We start from the raw sequence: 18713 nt of genomic DNA, 5'->3' as shown, positions 1-18713 counted from the left end.
TGGGCTATAGCATCAGACTTGTTTTGAATGTTTACTGGTAGGCACCGCACATTTCGTGTCTGAGCTCCACAAAGAACCTAAAGCAGAATCCCATATTCCAGTGCGCTACTTCTGCAGGCATTGAAACTGATATCGGATCATGGTAACTATATTGGCTTGCTGGAGTGGAGGGAGAATGGACTTGGGGGAGTCAGGATCTGTACATATGGGCAACATCACTGATTTTTCAGGGCTGAGAGATGCCTATAGAATCTTAGATGGCCACTTTCTGTCCCATTGGGCACTTTTGACCACTGTTAGTAAGTGGTGGCATATTAGAATGTTAGAACCCATCCAGAATAACTTTCTATATAGCCTGTACTCCATAGATGGCATATCTATAGCAATAATGGTATTGTACAAGCCCCTGTTTCACAATCCAAATTAGCTGGGGAACAATATGGGCTTGCAGTTAGGTGATGATGACTGGTAGAGAGTGTTGCATCTAACTCTTAAATATCCTGTGGTTCAAGCTCATACAGTATTACTATTTGTAAAGAGTTTATATAACCCCTAAGAGGATCAACTGTATGTACCCAGAAGGACAGGCAGAAAGCGTTAGGTGCCATACATTTGGGGATGGGTTTTTCATGTGTTGCGGAGTTGCCCAGTGCTGCCTGCATGCTGGCGAACAGTGCTGTGGTTAATAACGGCAGCCACGGATAGGACTACTTTGAAATTTTTCCAGGTGTGTCTGCTAGGCCTCTATCTGAGAACCAAGGGCAACCAAGTGACCAGTAAATTTGTTGACTTGGCGCTTACCCTAGCCAAACAACATATATCTATGAGCTGGAAGAGTCCGGTAGGCCCTGGCCGTTATAAATGGTACATTGAACTGAACAAAGTGGGCAGAATGTGAGGACAGTGCATTGCAGAGAAAGGTCAGAGTGGGCATGTGAGAAACAGGGCTGATTGCAAAGGCCCCCTAACTTTTCCCCCCATTTTACACTTTTTGATGGTGTTTTCCTGACTGATGGTACCCTGGGTACTGCTAACCAGTCCCAGGGACTGTGCTCTGTATAAAATCAGTATGCAAATTAGTCTAATTATAATTAACTAAGTCAACCTACGTATAAGTCCCTAGTATATAGTAGGGCATGTAGGTTTAAGGACCCCAGCATAGGTAGTACACCCATAGGTGCACTGCTGAGGTGCCCAGTGTCATTTTAAAGGCAGGTTACATGCTAATTTGACTTTGGAATTAAAAGTAGTTCCAAAGCCTTTAACTACCTTATTTTTACATATGCCACCCTTAAGGTGTGCCCTATGTGCCCCTAGGGCTAGGTTCCATGTAACTATAAGCAGGAACCTTATAAAATAGTTTTCTAAGCCCTGGTGAGGTAAAACAGGGACATTTGTTTTTCCCTCATTGTAGTGAATGGCCTCCATAGGCTAGAATGGGGAGATTTTATTTTAATTTTAAAAGTCCCATTAAGTAACAGATACAACAAGTTTGGAATCAAATTAATTGTTATAACAAATCCCTCAATGTCCAGTTGTTGGATTTAATTTAACTTGTTCAGGTAAGGATTTTTAAACTTTACCTGAAAAGTTGCCAACTTCAGCCCTACAGTGTTTTTGCTGCTTTGCTCTGATTGGTCAGCCTCTGGCAGCCTGGCTAGAATGCCTTGATGGGGTGTGATGTGGCCTGGATCAACACTAAGAGATGTGCCTGGGGGAGGAGATCTTCCCTCAGCAGATGGGGAAGCAGGAAGGGGGGAGGGCTGCCAAACTGGTCTTCAAAGGCAGAGGACATTTGAAGCAACCCAGTAACACCCTCATATCCTGAAAACCCAGACAATTAGGTGCCCCCTTGATTAGATTAGGAGAGGGCAGGAGAGGGGCGTGTTTAGGATTATTAGCCACACAGTGGGTGGGCTCAGCCAGATATAACCTCCAAAAATCACTTTCAGCCATGATGGATTTTTGAGTAACGATGCTCCCTGGGATTGATTTTTGCCACACTTCTCAGGAAGTGGTCATCACAGGGGGAAAGACCCTGTCCCTGATTGGAGAACCAGGGCCCCCCCTGTTTTTCACCCAGGAACAAGGATAAAACTGGCAGACCTGCACCCACACCTCAGTTCCCTACCAGATCCCTATCGGGTTCCAACAAGGAAGAACTATAGAAGAAGAAGGACTGCCCTGCTGGACACCTAGCCTGCACCTGGACACTGCACTCTGAAGGACTGCACCAACTGCACACGTGGGCTTCACCACAATAAGGACTTTGCCTGGCTTCAACTGGTTTAAGTAGGGACTCCCTGTTTGCTACAGGTGAAAACTTGCTAACCAGAGTCCCCTGCACCAACTCCTGAAGAAACCAACCAGCTGACCACTGTCCAGTGGCCAAAAAGGAGTTTGCGCCAGGTGCATTCTGGGAGTTCTAGTCCGCACCCCCCAAGGAGCATCTCAGAGCTTCTGGAACCTTGGGGTGAACTGTGGACCTCAAAAGAACCTTAAAAGAACATCTGGAAGAAGATACAGAAGTTTGGAGAAGTTTGGAGAACTTTTGGAAAAAAGTTCCATAGAGGGACCGACCTGCCGCGGCAACTCTAGCCGGCTTGCCTCAACCACGACCCGACCTGACTTGCAGGTTCGTCCCGGTGAAGAAAATCTCCCAAAAAAGTGACTAAGGTGGTCATTACAACCCTGGCGGACGGTGTTAACGGTGCGGTAATACCGAAAACAGGCCGGCGGACAAAAAAAGGGAATTATGACCGTGGCGGAAACCGCCAACAAAGACAGCCACTTTAATACACCGCCTGCCACGGCGGTACAGACAAGCAGCGCGGCGGTCACCGCCAACAGACAGGCGAAAGACAATGTATCGCCCATAGTATCACAACCCGCCAATCCGCCACCTTTTCCGGGGCGGGTTCACCGTGGCTAAAAACACGGCGGAGACAGTTTCTGCAATGGGAAAACGCTCACCTGAACACATCCCACAAGGAAGGAGGACTCCATGGATACGGAATTACAAATCCTACCGGCCCTTGTATTCCTACTCATCTACGAAGAGCAACGACGGCGAAGACAACTGTGAGTACTGCACCTACGACATAGGGGAGGGGGGAGGCAAAAGTCAGGGGGACACACACGCAACACCCCCACCCCCATCCTCGCATATTACAACACACACACCAATGCATTCACAAACATCACAGTAACAACCCACAACCCCCCCGGAAGAATGCAAAGACAAAACGAAATCAGTTCAAACATTGTAATGTACCATCCTGGGGAGTGCAAAGCCACAGTCTCTCAAGTCTCTACACTGGGTGGGTTGCCCACTGTACCATCCTGGGGAGTGCAAAGCCACAGTCTCTCAAGTCTCTACAGTGGGTGGGTTGCCCACTGTTCAATCCTGGGGAGTGCAAAGCCACAGTCTCTCAAGTCTCTACAGTGGGTGGGTTGCCCACTGTACCATCCTGGAGAGTGAAAAGCCACAGTCTCTCAAGTCTCTACACTGGATGGGTTGCCCACTGTACCATCCTGGGGAGTGCAAAGCCACAGTCTCTCAAGTCTCTACAGTGGGTGGGTTGCCCACTGTTCAATCCTGAGGAGTGCAAAGCCACAGTCTCTCAAGGCTCTACAGTGGGTGGGTTGCCCACTGTTCAATCCTGGGGAGTGCAAAGCCACAGTCTCTCAAGTAGATAACAGCCACCACTGGTTCTGGAGGGGGACTGGTGCCCCGACTGGATTAGTCTCCCTGTGACAGTTCCTGTCCCGTCACTGTCCCAGCTGCACATGGGATAACGATGCTTGATGTGGCGGTCTTTTCCTTCTTCAGCGGTGCATGCCCTGTTCAGCGGTGCTTTGCCATGGCAGTCTCTGGACTGTTCAGTGGTGCTTTGCCATGGCGGGCTCTGGACTGTTCAGCGGTGCTTTGCCATGGCGGTCTCTGGACTCTTCAGCGGTGCTTTGACATGGCGGGCTCTGGACTGTTCAGCGGTGCTTTGCCATGGTGGTCTCTGGACTCTTCAGCGGTGCTTTGCCATGGCGGTCTCTGGACTGTTCAGTGGTGCTTTGCCATGGCGGTCTCTGGACTCTTCAGCTGTGCTTTGCCATGGCAGTCTCTGGACTGTTCAGCTGTGCTTTGCCATGGCGGTCTCTGGACTCTTCAGCGGTGCTTTGCCATGGCGGTCTCTGGACTGTTTAGCGGTGCTTTGCCATGGCGGTCTCTGGACTCTTCAGCGGTGCTTTGCCATGGCATGCTCTGGACTGTTCAGCGGTGCTTTGCCATGGTGGTCTCTGGACTCTTCAGCGGTGCTTTGCCATGGCGTGCTCTGTACTGTTCAGCTGTGCTTTGCCATGGCGGTCTCTGGACTGGGCATTGGTGTGTGGCATGACAGTCCCTCATTGCCCAGCGGGGCTGGGGCTGCCGGCGCCCTCCTGGGCAATGACTCTGGCGGTGGTCTCCTGACCAGTGACGATACTTGGGCCCTCCTGGGCACTGACTTTGGCGGTGGTCTCCTGACCAGTGATGATACTTGGGCCCTCCTTGGGCCCTCCTGGGCACTGACTCCGGCGGTGGTCTCCTGACCAGTGACAATACTTGGGCCCTCCTGGGCACTAACTCCGGCGGTGGCAGTGGTCTCCTGACCAGTGACGATACTTGGGCCCTCCTGGGCACTGACTCCGGCGGTGGTCTCCTGACCAGTGACGATACTTGGGCCCTCCTGGGCACTGACTCCGGCGGTGGTCTCCTGACCAGTGGCGATTCTTGGGCCCTCCTGGGCACTGACTCCGGCGGTGGTCTCCTGACCAGTGACGATACTTGGGCCCTCCTGGGCACTGACTCTGGCGGTGGTCTCCTGACCAGTGACGATACTTGGGCCCTCCTGGGCACTGACTCTGGCGTTGGTCTCCTGACCAGTGACGGCGGTGCTGGCGGTGGCGTAGGCCACTTTCCAACTTCAGAGCCTTTACAGCAGGTGGACTGGCAGTGCCTTGGCTCCGTGTCACACTGCCTGCCCTGGTGGCCGGTGCACTCCACACATCTTGAACAGGCACCACTGGTACTGGAGGCTTTTTTGCTGAGGCGCTACGAAAGGACTGATGAATTGGAGGGCGGGGGGCAAAAAGGTCAACTTTGCAGAGGGACAGTTTCTGACGAACACTGGGATGGGTAGTTGGAGGAGGTCTGGGAGTGGAGGAAGAGGAGGTGGTTGTAGGAGGTGTCACTTTAGGTGTTTTGGGTGCAGGTGCAGGTACTGGAGGCTGTCGTGAGGTGGATGGATGTTGGGTGTGTGGGAGCCCGCGTTTGTGTACTTTGGGAGGGGGCGTCACAGACACACTGGGCGAGGACACAGGGGAAGTGTAAATGGGAGTGGAGGTGGTGAGTGCAGGTGAGTGGGGTGTGGTGCTGGGTGTTGTGGTGCGAGTCCTGGTGCCTGTAGATGTAGTGTATGCAGGTGAGAGTGTAGACGAGACTGGGAGGGAGGAGGGAGACAACAAGGAGGGGGACACAGTGGAGGCAGTGGATGTTGCTGTGTCTGCACGTGGGTGATGCTTGTGTGTGTGCCTGTGGGTTGTGTGGTGCCTATGTTTGCCTGAGCTACTTTTGTGTGTTCAGGTGTGTGCATGCTGGTCTGATGGTGTGCTTGGGATAGGCTGGGGTACAGGGGATTGGGTCTGGGTGGAGGAGGTTGGAGGGGGGAGGCTAGACACAGGGACAATGGCTGCCATCAATGCTGAGGCCAGAGATTGCAGGGTTTGCTGAAGGACAGCCTGACCAGAATGAATGCCCTCCAGGAATGCATTACTGTGTTGCAACTCCCTATCTACACCCTGGATGGCATTCACAATGGTAGACTGCCCAACAGTGAGTGACCTGAGGAGGTCAATGGCCTCCTCACTGAGGGCAGCAGGGGTGACTGGAGCAGGGCCTGAGGTGCCTGGGGCGAAGGTGATGCCCACCCTCCTGGGTGAGCGGGCACGGGGCGAACGCTGAGGGGCTGCTGGGAGGGCGGTGCTGGTAGGGGAGGTGGCAGGTGTACCTGTAGAAGTGGGGCGCACAGATGGTGCCGCCACCACAAGGGAGCTCCCATCGGCAGACGAGTCCGTGTCGATGGTTGGTGATCTGGTGGCCGACGTGAAGCTCCCCTCGCCCTCCGTCCCACTGGTGCATTCTGAGTCCGTGGTGTGGCCCTCCATGGCCATGTGGGATGCAGCTCCCTCGTGCTCTGGTGCCACTGTACCTCCGCCTGATGATGCTGATGCACAAAAGAACAGGGAGAGCACAAAAAGGGGGGGGGGGAGACAGAAGAAAGACAGGTTGAGTGCATGGTATACCGCTACCATTGGCGGACACTACAGACACAGCTGCCCCCTGCACTACGCCATGCTCCTGGCCTCTACAGATGCAATTCCTGGGATCTGGCCTACATGGCTATGATGGACTTCTGCACACATGGATGCCACAGGGGCATGTATACCTGTACTTGGCACTCTACTGCGGTGGGGTAGAATGCCACATGGCCTGAATTACGGAGGGGCCTAGCCTACGTATTTCTGCCTGGCCTAGGTACACCCACAGGCCTCCTCCCCCACCCAGAGCCCTCCACAGCGCACAAAGTCCGTAGAATGAGAGTGTACTCCCCCCCTTGTGTCTGCTGTGATGCCCTCAAGCACCCATCCAACTCAGGGTAGGCCACCACCAGGATCCGGAACATCAGGGGCGTCATGGTGCGACGGGCACCCCTCCCACGTTGGGAGGCCATCCCCAGCTGAGCCTCCGCCGTCTTTTTGCTCCAGCGGTGAATGTCCTCCCATCTTTTACGGCAGTGGGTGCCCCGTCTCTGGTGGACCCCCAGGGTCCGGACGTCCTTGGCGATGGCACGCCAAATGTCCTTCTTCTGGTTGGCGCTGACCTACATGACATGCACAAGGGAAGAAGAGGAGTCATTACCAACTGCACCGTCGATGTGAGGGTCCCCCATCCCTGGCATATTCATTTACATGCATTAATGTTCCCTGAACTCTGCCCCGTTCCTTCTTACAACCAGCCCTCTCCACCCAGGCCTAGCCCATACAACTTGCTCCCTGTGTACTTACCTGTTGGTCTGGAGGACCGTAGAGAAGCGTGTACTGGGGAGGACCCCGTCTACTAGTTTCTCCAACTCCTGAGCAGTGAAGGCAGGGGCCCTTTCCCCAGACGCAGCAGCCATCGTCGCTTCCAGACCGAGGTCACAGCAGCACTTGCAGTGTAGGTCCTCTCCTGTCGAAGATCAGGTATCTAGTGATTGAACAGATAGAAAATGGCAGTGATGTCCGTGGCGGTGCGTATCATCACCGCTGGCGCACTTCCTCATTGGCTCCTGGGACCCATAGGGTCCAATATTAACCAATGCAGCATTGCGCCGCGGTCTACGACCGCCGACCGTGACAGTGTGCAACGCCAGCGCAGTTACCCCACAATCCCATTGTCCCACTTTAGAGGTCAGGCAGCTGCCATTTCAGGGGCCCACACGGCTTCATTTACTTCTGCGTCACACATAGCTAGGCCTACACTCAACACACATACAGGAAGGTTTTTGTGTTTGGTGTCGTGTTCTGTGTAACTGTGGGTACATACCTGGAAATTTGTTGACTCTGTGGTCGCTGTTGTCCTTCCTAGGCACCGTCATTTGGGACAATTGAGAAGATGGCGGAATCCTCCGGTGTACCGACCGCTGGTGGACCTGTTGACAATGGAGGAACGACATGTAATCGTCACCTACAGGCTTGACCGTGCCACTATCCAGAAACTATGTACCCGGTTGGAGCCAGACCTGATGTCACCAATCCGCCATCCCACTGGAATCCCCCCTGACGTGCAGGTGCTGTCAGTGCTCCATTTCCTTGCAAGTGGATCTTTTCAGACAACAGTAGTCATAGCATCAGGGATGTCCCAGCCCATGTTTTCCAACGTGCAGTCCAGAGTCTTGTCTGCCCTGCAGAAACACGTAAGGAGATACATCATTTTCCCTGAGGTGGAAGATTTGGCTACAGTGAAAGGTGACTTCTATGCCCTTGGACATATCCCCAACATCATAGGTGCTATTGATGGCACCCATGTAGCTCTGGTCCCCCCCCACAGGAGTGAACAGGTGTACAGAAACCGTAAGAGTTATCATTCCATGAATGTACAGATGGTGTGTTTGGCAGACCAGTACATCTCCCAGGTTAATGCTATGTTCCCTGGCTCAGTGCATGATGCCTGCATCTTGCGGAATAGCAGCATCCCTGATATGATGGGTCAACTCCAGAGGCACAGTGTGTGGCTATTAGGAGACTCTGGTTACCCCAAACTGTCCTGGCTATTGACCCCAGTGAGGAATCCGAGGACCAGGGCAGAGGAACGCTACAATGAGGCCCATGGGCGAACTAAGAGGGTGATCGAACGCACCTTCGGCCTCCTGAAGGCCAGGTTCAGGTGCCTCCATATGACAGGTGGTTCCCTATTCTACTCACTGAAGAAGGTGTGCCAGATCATCATCGCCTGCTCGATGCTTCACAATCTTGCTTTGCGACACCAGGTGCCTTTTCTGCAGGAGGATGGTCCAGATGACAGTGTTGTGGCAGCTGTGGAGTCTGTGGAGCCTGTGGACAGTGATGAGGAGGAAGCTGAGGAAGAAGACAACAACAACAGGGAGTCAGTCATACAGCAATATTTCCAGTGACACACAGGTGAGAACATTTAAATTTTTACCATTACATTCACTGTCACATGTCTTCCTCTATCCTGTGTGTAATTTCATAGCATTATTTGGTAATTGAGTTGTTCCTTTACATTACGGTTTCACAGGTGTGCTTACCAACGTGTGTCATCTGCATGCATCCTTCAAGGACTTGTGATGTGTGACATAGGTATGTTGCCTTTACAACTAGAAACGCATTTTGACACTGTCATTGATAATACATTTTACCAAATCATAGACTGACTCAACATAGTTTTGTGGTTCAAGGGTGTTTATTTAAGTGCTCAAAAATGGATGGGGGTGGCAAAATGGTGATGGGTGATGGTGGAGGAATGTCCATGGCAGAGTCCAGTCTATTAGTCTCAAAGGTGCACTGCCCATATGGGCATAGGAAGTGGAGCTGGGGCAGTTTAAGTATGGACAGGGTAACAAAGTGGGACAGTGGGGTGACAATCAGGGTGGTCTCATTTCATGGCGGGGGTCTTGCCATCTTGCTCTGTCCTGTTCCTGGATCTCAGGGACCGCTTTGGTGGTGGTTGTCCGTCTGCAGGGGGTGGGGTGCTGGTGTGATGGTCCCGTGGCGGGGCGTCCTGCCCACTAGCGCCTGCGGAGGTGGTGGCCAGTTCATCATCCTGGCTAGTGTCAGGGGCCACTTGGAGTGCCACGGTGTCCCTCATGGTCTGCTGTATGTCCTTCAGCACCCCTACGATGGTGACCAGGGTGGAGCTGATGGTCCTGAGCTCCTCCCTGAACCCCAAATACTGGTCCTCCTGCAGGCGCTGGGTCTCCTGAAACTTGACCAGGACCGTCACCATCGTCTCCTGGGAGTGGTGGTGTGCTCCCATGATGGAGGAGAGGGCCTTGTGGAGAGTGGGTTCCCTTGGCCTGTGTTCCTGTGCCCACTACCACTGCCCCCAGGTCCCTGTTGTTGTTGGGGTGGTGGGTTAGCCTGGGTTCCCTGTAGTGGTGGACACACAGCTGATTGACGTGTCCTGGGTACGGAGGTTTGGGCCCGCTGGGTGGGTGCTGTGCTGGTGTTACCAGAGGGTGGAAGGTCAGTGTTGGGCTGTGCCTGTGCAAGGGGAACCGACTGTCCCGAGGTCCACGATGGTCCAGGCTGGTCATCTGGATCCAGTAGGGCAGAGCTGCTATTATCATTGTGGGCCTCTTCTGTGGGTGGAGTGGAGTTGTCTGGACCCTCCGGTGTGGTGACGGTCCTTCGTGATCCTGCAGGGGCATAAGAGCATGATTATTGCATGTGTGTGTGTCATGGTGTTCAATGGGTGGGTGTGCGTGTACCCCAGTGCAAGCATTCCTGTGTGGGGGCTTGTATGATGATGGTTAGGGGTTGTACTGGGTATGTGCAGTGAGCATGCTTTAGTGCTGGGTGTCCATGCTTAGTTGTGTCATGCAGGGCTTGTTGTTGGGATGTGTGGTTTGTGTTCTTAGTACATTAGTGAGGAGTTTGGGTGATAAGGTAGGGTGGGGGATATGATAGTTAAAATTAGACTTACCAGTGTCCATTCCTCCACCAACTCCTCCGAGGCCCTCAGGATGCATGATGGTCAAGACGTGCTCCTCCCATGTTGTTAGTTGTGGGGGAGGAGGTGGGGGTCCGCCGCCAGTCCGCTGAACCGCGATGTTGTGCCTAGAGACCGCTGAATGCACCTTCCCCTGTAGTTCGTTCCACCTCTTCCTGAAGTCCTCCCGATTTCTTGGATGCTGTCCCACAGCGTTGACCCTGTCGACTATTCTGCCCCATAGCTCCATCTTCCTGGCTATGGATGTGTGCTGCACCTGTGAGCCAAAAAGCTGTGGCTCTACCCGTAGGATTTCCTCCACCATGACCCGGAGCTCCTCCTCGGAAAAGCGAGGGTGTCTTTGGCGTGACATGGGGTGGTGTGTGTGATGTGTGGGGCGGTGTGAGTGTTGATGTGTGTGGTGATGTGTAGTGGTGTGTGGTGTTTTGTTCGTGGATGTTGTGTGGGTGATGGTGTTGTGTGCCTCTGTGTGGTGGGATTGTCTATTCTGTGCTCTCTCTCTGGCCTTCGTCTCTATTTTTTGGTCGTAGGGGTTTGTGGGTGATGAGGGTGTGTGTTTTATATTGTGTTGGGTGTGTGGGAGTGTTGTTTGTATGTGTATCAGGTGTGTGTATTTGGAATTGTCCAATGTGGCAGTGTTTTGGAGATGTGTGTGTATTTTGAGTGCGGCGGTGTGTACCGCCAATGGAATACCGCGGTTGAAAGACCGCCGCGTGGATTCGTGGGTCATAATAGCATGGGCGTGTTTCTGTTGGCGTGGAGGTGGAGGTTTTGTTTTCACCAGTTTAACACTGACCTTTGGTGTGGCGGTCTTGTGTGGGTGACTGAATTTTGGCGGATTCCGAGATGTGGGTCATAATAGCTGTGGCGGAATTCCGCGGCAGTGTATTGGCGGTCTTCTGCACGTCGGAATGCGGTTTTTACCACCAATGTTGTAATGACACCCTAAGTCCGAAAGTAGGAAGTTGACCTGGTCCTCCCAGGCAGTGTATCCGAAGAGGGCTCCAAGGACTTGTGTTCAAGATTCAGGTTTGCTGCAGTCAAAGGATTTTCACCTCGAAAAAACTACTAAGTTCGAAGGTAAAAATCTCCACCGAGGGCTACCACGACGCGCATCCGAGGAAGAGTTCAAGGAGGTCGGATTGGACTGGCAGGTTCGTCCCGCTGAAGAAAATCTCCAGAAAAACAACCAGGTATAGGAAAGTACCATCTTGCCTGGCATGTTACCCCCATTTTTACATGTATGTCAGTTTGTTTTTGCCTGTCTCACTAGGATCCTGCTAGCCAAGACCTGAGTGCTCATAGTTTGTGGCCTGAATGTGTGTACCTGTGTAGTGTGTCACTGAGGCTCTGCTAATCAGAACCTCAGTGCTTATGCTGTCTCTGCCTTTACATTTGTCCCTATAGGTTAGTGACCACTTTTACCAATTTCAATTGAAACACTGGAACACCCTTGTAATTCCCTAATATATGGTACTTTGGTACCCAGGGTATTGGGGTTCCAGGAGATCCCTATAGGCTGCAGCATTTCTTTTGCCACCTATAGGGAGCTCAGACAAACATTTACACAGACCTGCCACTGCAGCCTGAGTGAAATAACGCCCACGTTATTTCACAGCCATTTTCACTGCACTTAAGTAACTTATAAGTCACTTATATGTCTAACCTTCACTTGCGGAAGGTTAGGTGCAAAGTTACTAAGTGTGAGGGCACCCTTGCACTAGCAAAGGTGCCCCCACTCAGTTCAGGGCCATTTCCCCAGACTTTGTGAGTGCGGGGACACCATTACACACGTGCACTACATATAGGTCAATACCTATATGTAGCTTCACAATGGTAACTCCGAATATGGCCATGTAACATGTCTAAGATCATGGAATTGTCCCCCCATGCCAAATCTGATATTGGGGTGCCAATTTCATGCATCCCCGGAGCTCCAGCATGGACCCCTGGTACTGCCAAACTAGCTCTCTTGGGTTTTCTTGGCAGCTACCGCTGCTGCCACCCCACAGACAGGGTTCTGCTCTCCTGGGGTCTGGGCAGCCCAGTCCCAGGAAGGCAGAACAAAGAATTTCCTCTGAGAGAGGGTGTTACATCCTCTCCCTTTGGAAATAGGTGATAAAAGCTGGGAGGGGTAGCCTCTCCCAGCCTCTGGAAATGCTTTGAAGGGCACAGATGGTGCCCTCCTTGCATAAGCCAGTCTACATCAGTTTAGGGAAGCCCCAGTCCCTGCTCTGGCGAGAAACTGGACAAAGGAAAGGGGAGTGACCACTCCCCCGTCCATCACCACCCCAGAGGTGGTGCCCAGAGCTCCTCCAGTGTGTCCCAGACCTCTGCCATCTTGGATCCAGAGGTGTGAGGGTATGATGGCATCCTCTGAGTGGCCAGTGCCAGCAGGTGACGTCAGAGACCCCTCCTGATAGGTGCTTACCTGACTAGGTGGCCAATCCTCCTCTGAGGGCTATTAAGGGTCTCTCCAGTGGGCTTTTCCTCAGATAACAACTTGCAAGAATTCACCAGAGTTCTCTGCACCTCCCTATCTGACTTCTTTCAAGGATCGACCGCTGACTGCTCCAGGACGCCTGCAAAACTGCAACACAGTAGCAAGAAGACTACCAGCGACATTGTAGCGCCTAATCCTGCCGGCTTTCTCAACTGTTTCCTGGTGGTGCAGCTTTGGGGGCTGCCTGCCTTCATCCTGCACTGGAAGCCACGAAGAAATCTCCTGTGGGTCGACGGAATCTTCCCCCTGCTTCAGCAGGCACCAAACTTCAGCGTCACTGGTACTCTGGGACCCCTCTCATCCTGACTAGCGTGGCCCCTAGGAACACAGGTGGTAGACCCAAGTGACCCAGACTGTCCAGTGGTCCAACTGTCCACATTTGGAGGAGGTAAGTCCGTGCCTCCCCTCTCCAGACAGTAATCCTGTGCACCATGTGAACTGCAGCTACAAGGGCTTCTGTGTATATTTCCACAAAATCCTGCATGCAGATCTAGGCCTAGGTCCCCAGCACTATGTCCTGCGATGCTCAGCTCCCTGAGTTGATCTCCGGTGTCGTGGGACTCTCTTCGACAGTGTTGAGACGACTGCTGTGTTCAGACTTCTTGAACCAATGTTCAAGGACTTCTACGGGTGCTACCTTCTTTTGCATGGGCTCTGTACATTGCTGAGAGCCCCCTCTGTCTCCTCTCCCAAGTGGCAACATCCTGGTCCTTCTTGCGCCCGGGCAGCACCCTTTTTCTTTAACCACGACTCTTGCAGCTAGCAAGGCTTGTTTGCGGTATTTTGCCAAGGAAACAACTCTGCATCCTCCAGCACTCCGTGGGACATCTGCACGAAGGAGAAGTTCCTAGCACCTTTCGTTGTTGCAGAATCTTCAGCTTCTTCCATCTGGAGGCATCCATTTTGCACCTTTATCCGGGATTTAGTGGGCTCCTGCCCCTCCTGGACACTTTCACAACTCTTGGACTTGGTAACCTTCCTTTGCAGGTCCTCAGGTACAGGAATCCATCTTCAGTGCTTTGCAGTCTGTTGTGATCTTTGCAAAATCCTCAATCACGACTAGTGTGTTTCTGGGGAAATAGTAGTACTTTACTCCTACTTTCCAGGGTCTTGGGATGGGGTATCTTGGACAACCTTAGTGTTTTCTTACACTCCCAGTGACCCTCTACACACTACACTAGCCAGGGGTCCATTTGTGGTTCGCATTCCACTTTCTAAGTATATGGTTTGTTTTGCACCTAGGCCTATTGCATCCTAATGTGTTCTACAATGTTTACACTACATTCTGACTGTTTTACTTACCTGATTTTGGTTTGTGTGTATATTTTGTGTATTTTACTTACCTCCTAAGGGAGTATATCCTCTGAGATATTTTTGGCACTTTGTCACTAAAATAAAGTACCTTTATTTTTAGTAACCCTGAGTATTGTGTTTCTTATGATATAGTACTTATATGATATAAGTGGGATAGTAGGAGCCTTGCATGTCTCCTAGTTCAGCCGAAGCTGCTCTGCTATAGCTACCTCTATCAGTCTAATCTGCTAGAACACTACTAATCTACTAATAAGGGATAACTGGACCTGGCACAAGGTGTAAGTACCATTGGTACCCACTATAAGCCAGGCCAGCCTCCTACACTAAGTCCTAAGGTAAACTTTTGACCGAGGCCTCCCGCGGCCTGTAGCTGAGCCGGACTCCATTGTGGCCGGCCTTAAACTTTGACTTTGCCCCGGTCAAGGTGCAACCAGATGACCAGATTGGCGCTTTTTGTTTCTAAACAGTTTCTTGTCTTTTATTTAATTACTGTTTTGTGACATTTGAATGCTTTCCGCTTTATCTCCTAAGTTAAGCCTTGTCACTCGTTGCCAAGCTACCAAGGGTTGAGCTAGATTTAATTTACTGAGACCTAACTGGACCTAAGTGGGGGTTAGTGGCCTATTGCTAAGCGTAGGTACTTGCCTGCCCTTACCAATGACCCATTTTCCAACAGGGTATTAAACAGCTGATGTGGCAACAAACTGGGCCGGCATCCTTGAGACTATGCATAAAATGGATGGGGCTGGTAGGGTAATTGTTGCTAAAGAGGATGAGTTAGGAGTCTGAAAAACCTGTGTCTTTTCCTCTGGACCACCACAATGGAGAAGGACTCTGAAGGGTATGCTGGGCACATGCCCAATACTGTATCCCCCAGGCACCTTTGATACTCCAGGGGTGTGTGTGGTTTGTGCCCAACGATTGTCAAAGGGGCACTCATTGTACTTCTCCTTGTTCTAGATTTTGTGATCTCTTTCCTAGCAGCACTGTTGAGTTCTTGTTAGAGTTGTTCATGTTTCTTTCCTTGCTTGCATATGCAGACCTTTCAATAATAAGAGCACTTTACCTTTGTACTGCATCACCCCACTGAGGGTACAATGTATTAAAGTCTGGGACCTGCTAACGCAGACTATAATGCAGCGTGAGACTGAACGTATTGTAGATGCTTAAATGCACTATAGTCACATCATCGCTAATAATTGCTCCTTGTGGAATTGTACATGCATATATATCTACCAATACATTTTTTGTTAAAAAAAATTGGTCATTCAGATTTCTCATATATAAACCATTTATAGTTATGATTTTGTCAAGACCATCAAACAGGTTCCTCTTCAATCTAAATGGAAGAACTAAACAGAGATCCAAGTTCACTTTTTGTGTGGTTATAACATTGTTATTGCTCCTTCAATGAGTTATCCAACTCTGGCTTTCTACACATTTGGTGGAGGAGTGACACTGAAGACATTATGCGGAACACGTAAATGTGCAACATGCAATGTTCTGAAAGATAGAAGCCAGGAAAAGCAGGTCAAGATTTTGGTCTTACCCTGAATTCAATAGATTTATCCTTTGTGCAGTACATATGATAAGTCTTGCTTCCTGCTTGCACAGTGAACGATACCGGAATCCCGCTTCCACAGCTTGTGTCTTTATACAGATGCAGTATGAACCTGCAATGATCTATTGAGATAATTCAATATTTTTAAAGTACAAAATATCATGCTTTATTTGGTGATTAAAAGGTAGCATCCATGTCTACACATTTAACAAACGAGTCAAGTTGTTAAAAACTAAACTAAAATAACTTAGGGCATCATTATGAGTCTGGCGATCTTTAGACCACCAGATTCGCAGTGGAGGTTGAACCACTGCACTCCTGGTGGTCTGACAGCCACACTACAACCCTAATGGTCAGACCGCCAGGGGACCGCTGTCACCCCAAGGAACATGGGGCCAGATGTATGAAAATGTTTTGCACTCGCAAACGGTGCGAATCGGTAAATTCGGCCGTTTGCGAGTGCAAAACAGTGGTCTGCAATGCATGAAAGGCATTCGTAGACCACAAAGCAGAAATCGCTAAAATAGCGATTTCTTGCATTGCGACCTGGATTTTGCGAATCGCAATTTGCGATTTGCAAAATCCACATCGCAAGGCGATGCTGCAAAAAAATCGCTAATTGCGATTTTTCGCAGACTGGCATTTCGCACATGCAAAATACCATGGTCTGCAACCAGGTGGTAACCTGGTGCAAAATTTAAAAATGCATTTTTAAATTGAACATGTAAAGCACACATTCCCTTTTGGCATGTGTGCACCTTACATGTCCCCCAAAACATTTTTGGGGTGCAGCAGAGGGAGCCATAGGCCCCCAGCACCCTGGGGTTTTGCATTTCCAAAATTGCGATTTCTGGTTCAGAAATCGCAATTTTGGAAATGCTAAAAATTAGCAGCTATGGGCCATTAGGCCCATAGCTGCGAATGGGACCGGTATCGCAATTTGCGATTCGGTAATAGCATTTGCGATTTTTAAGAAATAGCTATTACCGAGTCGCAAATGTGATACATGGCACTTTGCGAGTCGGTAATAGCGATTTCTTTAAAATCGCTATTACCGAATCGCAAAGGGCCGTGATGATACATCTGGCCCTAGGTTCCCAGTGGGTGGGGAGGTAGGACTCGTGGTCCCCCACACCGGCACTGAATTCATCGCTGCTGTGCTGATCATGAGTCCAGTTTCCGCCAGCTCCTAAGGGGGAACCCTACACTTGCCACAACCATGTTGTGGGCAGTGCAGGGCCCCCCCTGCCCAGCACTCTTCTAATGTACACTCTCTGCTAAGGATAAGAAAAACAGTGTGTATTCTACTCACAGTGTGTATTCCAAGGGTGCTGGGAGCACACTTTGGGCCTGATTTATCCGCCACTTTTGGGACGGTTTAACACCGTCCTCCAAAGTTAGAATCAGGCCCTTTGTGTTTTGGCATTAGCCTCGGCTTGATAAGGAGCTGAGGCCAATGTTGCTGCATGGTTTCCAATGGGCTGTCCGGTGGAAACCACAGATTTCTGAGGTTTCAGACGGTCAGTTCAGTGGGGACCTTGTAATCGTCCTGGGGGGAGACTGCCAGCTCTACAGAGGTCTCCTCTCAACAGGGCCGGCGGGTCGACGGTCGGCCCACCAACCTAGTAATGAGGCCCTCAATCTTTTGAAGATTCCTGTTGAGGTTAACATTAAGGTGGAAGGAGTCTCCTAAGATGCTATGATACTTAGCATTGTAAATCCATGCAACAGGTTAGATATATATGTTATTCAACTTCTGAAGAAAATAGAGATTAACTCACAAAGGCACAGATGTGTAATGAGAGACTCTTAGAAGTGGAAAAGAATGCAGAGATCTTCTAAAACGGTATCGTCTGTTGTAGCTGCAAACCATGAATGCAAGCGATATTAAGATTGTACAACATTTTCGCCATTCTGTTTCACTACATTAATAAATTATTTACAGTCTTTCTTGTTGATCTCTTCTTTAGCATTGGTAGTTGCTATCTTCCTTCAGTTAAATGAAAATGTTATTAGGGACTGTGCAGGTATGCCTATCTGTCCGAAAATGAAGTAAAAAGTGGAAATGATGCACATGGGTTCCTTCTATGTTTCACCCGCTTATCCTCTTATTTGTCCTCTGTACATTTGAAGTTGTCATTCTAATTACCAAGACAGACTTCAATTGTGAAGTTACCAGAAGCTGGGAATAAAAATTGTTAATGATTTAAACAGGAAATCCACCTTTTCTTTGCGGTCACCCCAAAGTTTTCCTCTTTTCCTGGACCCTATATTTTTGCTGACTCTGTAGAACTCTGTGCACTTTACCCCTGCTAACCAAGGATAAAGTGCTTGTGCTTCTTCTCCTTTCATCATTGTCAAATTGAGATACTCCCAGTTGGCAAATTTAGGTTAACTATAAGTCCTTAGTACAGAGGTCTTCATTCTGTTGGCCACGACCCCCAATGGGGCCTTGGAGTTATGGGAAGGGAGAGAGCATTCCCCAAACTTACTTCCGTCTGTAATCCAAAATGTTTTTTCTTTACTTTGGATTCCAAATACTGTGCATCTCAGTGGCTTTCTCATTGAAGGGCATCGTAAAAGAAGCCAATCATAGTGTGGCAACGTCATCAGAGAGACTGCAGTATGGATATCAGAAACTGCCCACTAACCGGGTCCATAAAGATGCACCCCTGGAATCCGGGCTGTACTTCATGGAAGTTCTTTAATATTCTTCTTCATCACTGCTGCCTTTCACTCCGTGCTATTACCTTTCTTGGTTGGTTGTCGCTGCTACTGTGTTTGCAACTGGTGTCCATTTTGTGCTTCGGCCACCTGGCTGCCTCTGCACTAGGATCTTCTTGCTGTTTCCACTGCTGGTTTCTAAGGCAACTGAAGCTCTACATTGCTATGTGGTGAATTATAAGTGGTCTTTTCGTTAATGTAGCAGCATATTCAGATGATGCCTTGTTAAACATATGGTTGCCACCCTTCCAAAAGAAAAGTACTGGTCATTTGCTCAGGCTTTAAGAATCTGCAAATGCCTGGCTATGACATTTAAATAGAACTCCGTATAAAGTTGTCCGTATTTA

At 50.2% G+C, this 18713-nt stretch overlaps 1 protein-coding gene across 3 annotated transcripts in view; it reads right to left on the bottom strand.

The window, feature by feature from the left end:
- Window positions 1–18713, bottom strand: part of LOC138285261 (interleukin-18-like) — a 294006-nt gene that overhangs the window by 7745 nt on the left and 267548 nt on the right. For 2 of the 3 annotated variants that reach the window (XM_069224970.1, XM_069224971.1), the window contains one exon: window positions 15631–15764. The exons of the other annotated variant lie outside the window; for it this stretch is intronic. In XM_069224970.1, coding sequence (XP_069081071.1) covers window positions 15631–15764 — 134 coding nt within the window. The remainder of the gene's footprint in view (window positions 1–15630; window positions 15765–18713) is intronic. 3 annotated transcript variants of the gene reach the window in all.

This window comes from Pleurodeles waltl, chromosome 3_1 (genome assembly GCF_031143425.1).
Source record: "Pleurodeles waltl isolate 20211129_DDA chromosome 3_1, aPleWal1.hap1.20221129, whole genome shotgun sequence".
Lineage (NCBI taxonomy): Eukaryota > Metazoa > Chordata > Amphibia > Caudata > Salamandridae > Pleurodeles > Pleurodeles waltl.
The sequence above is the reverse complement of the archived record's forward strand: the minus strand, read 5'-3'. Positions and strand labels throughout refer to the sequence as shown.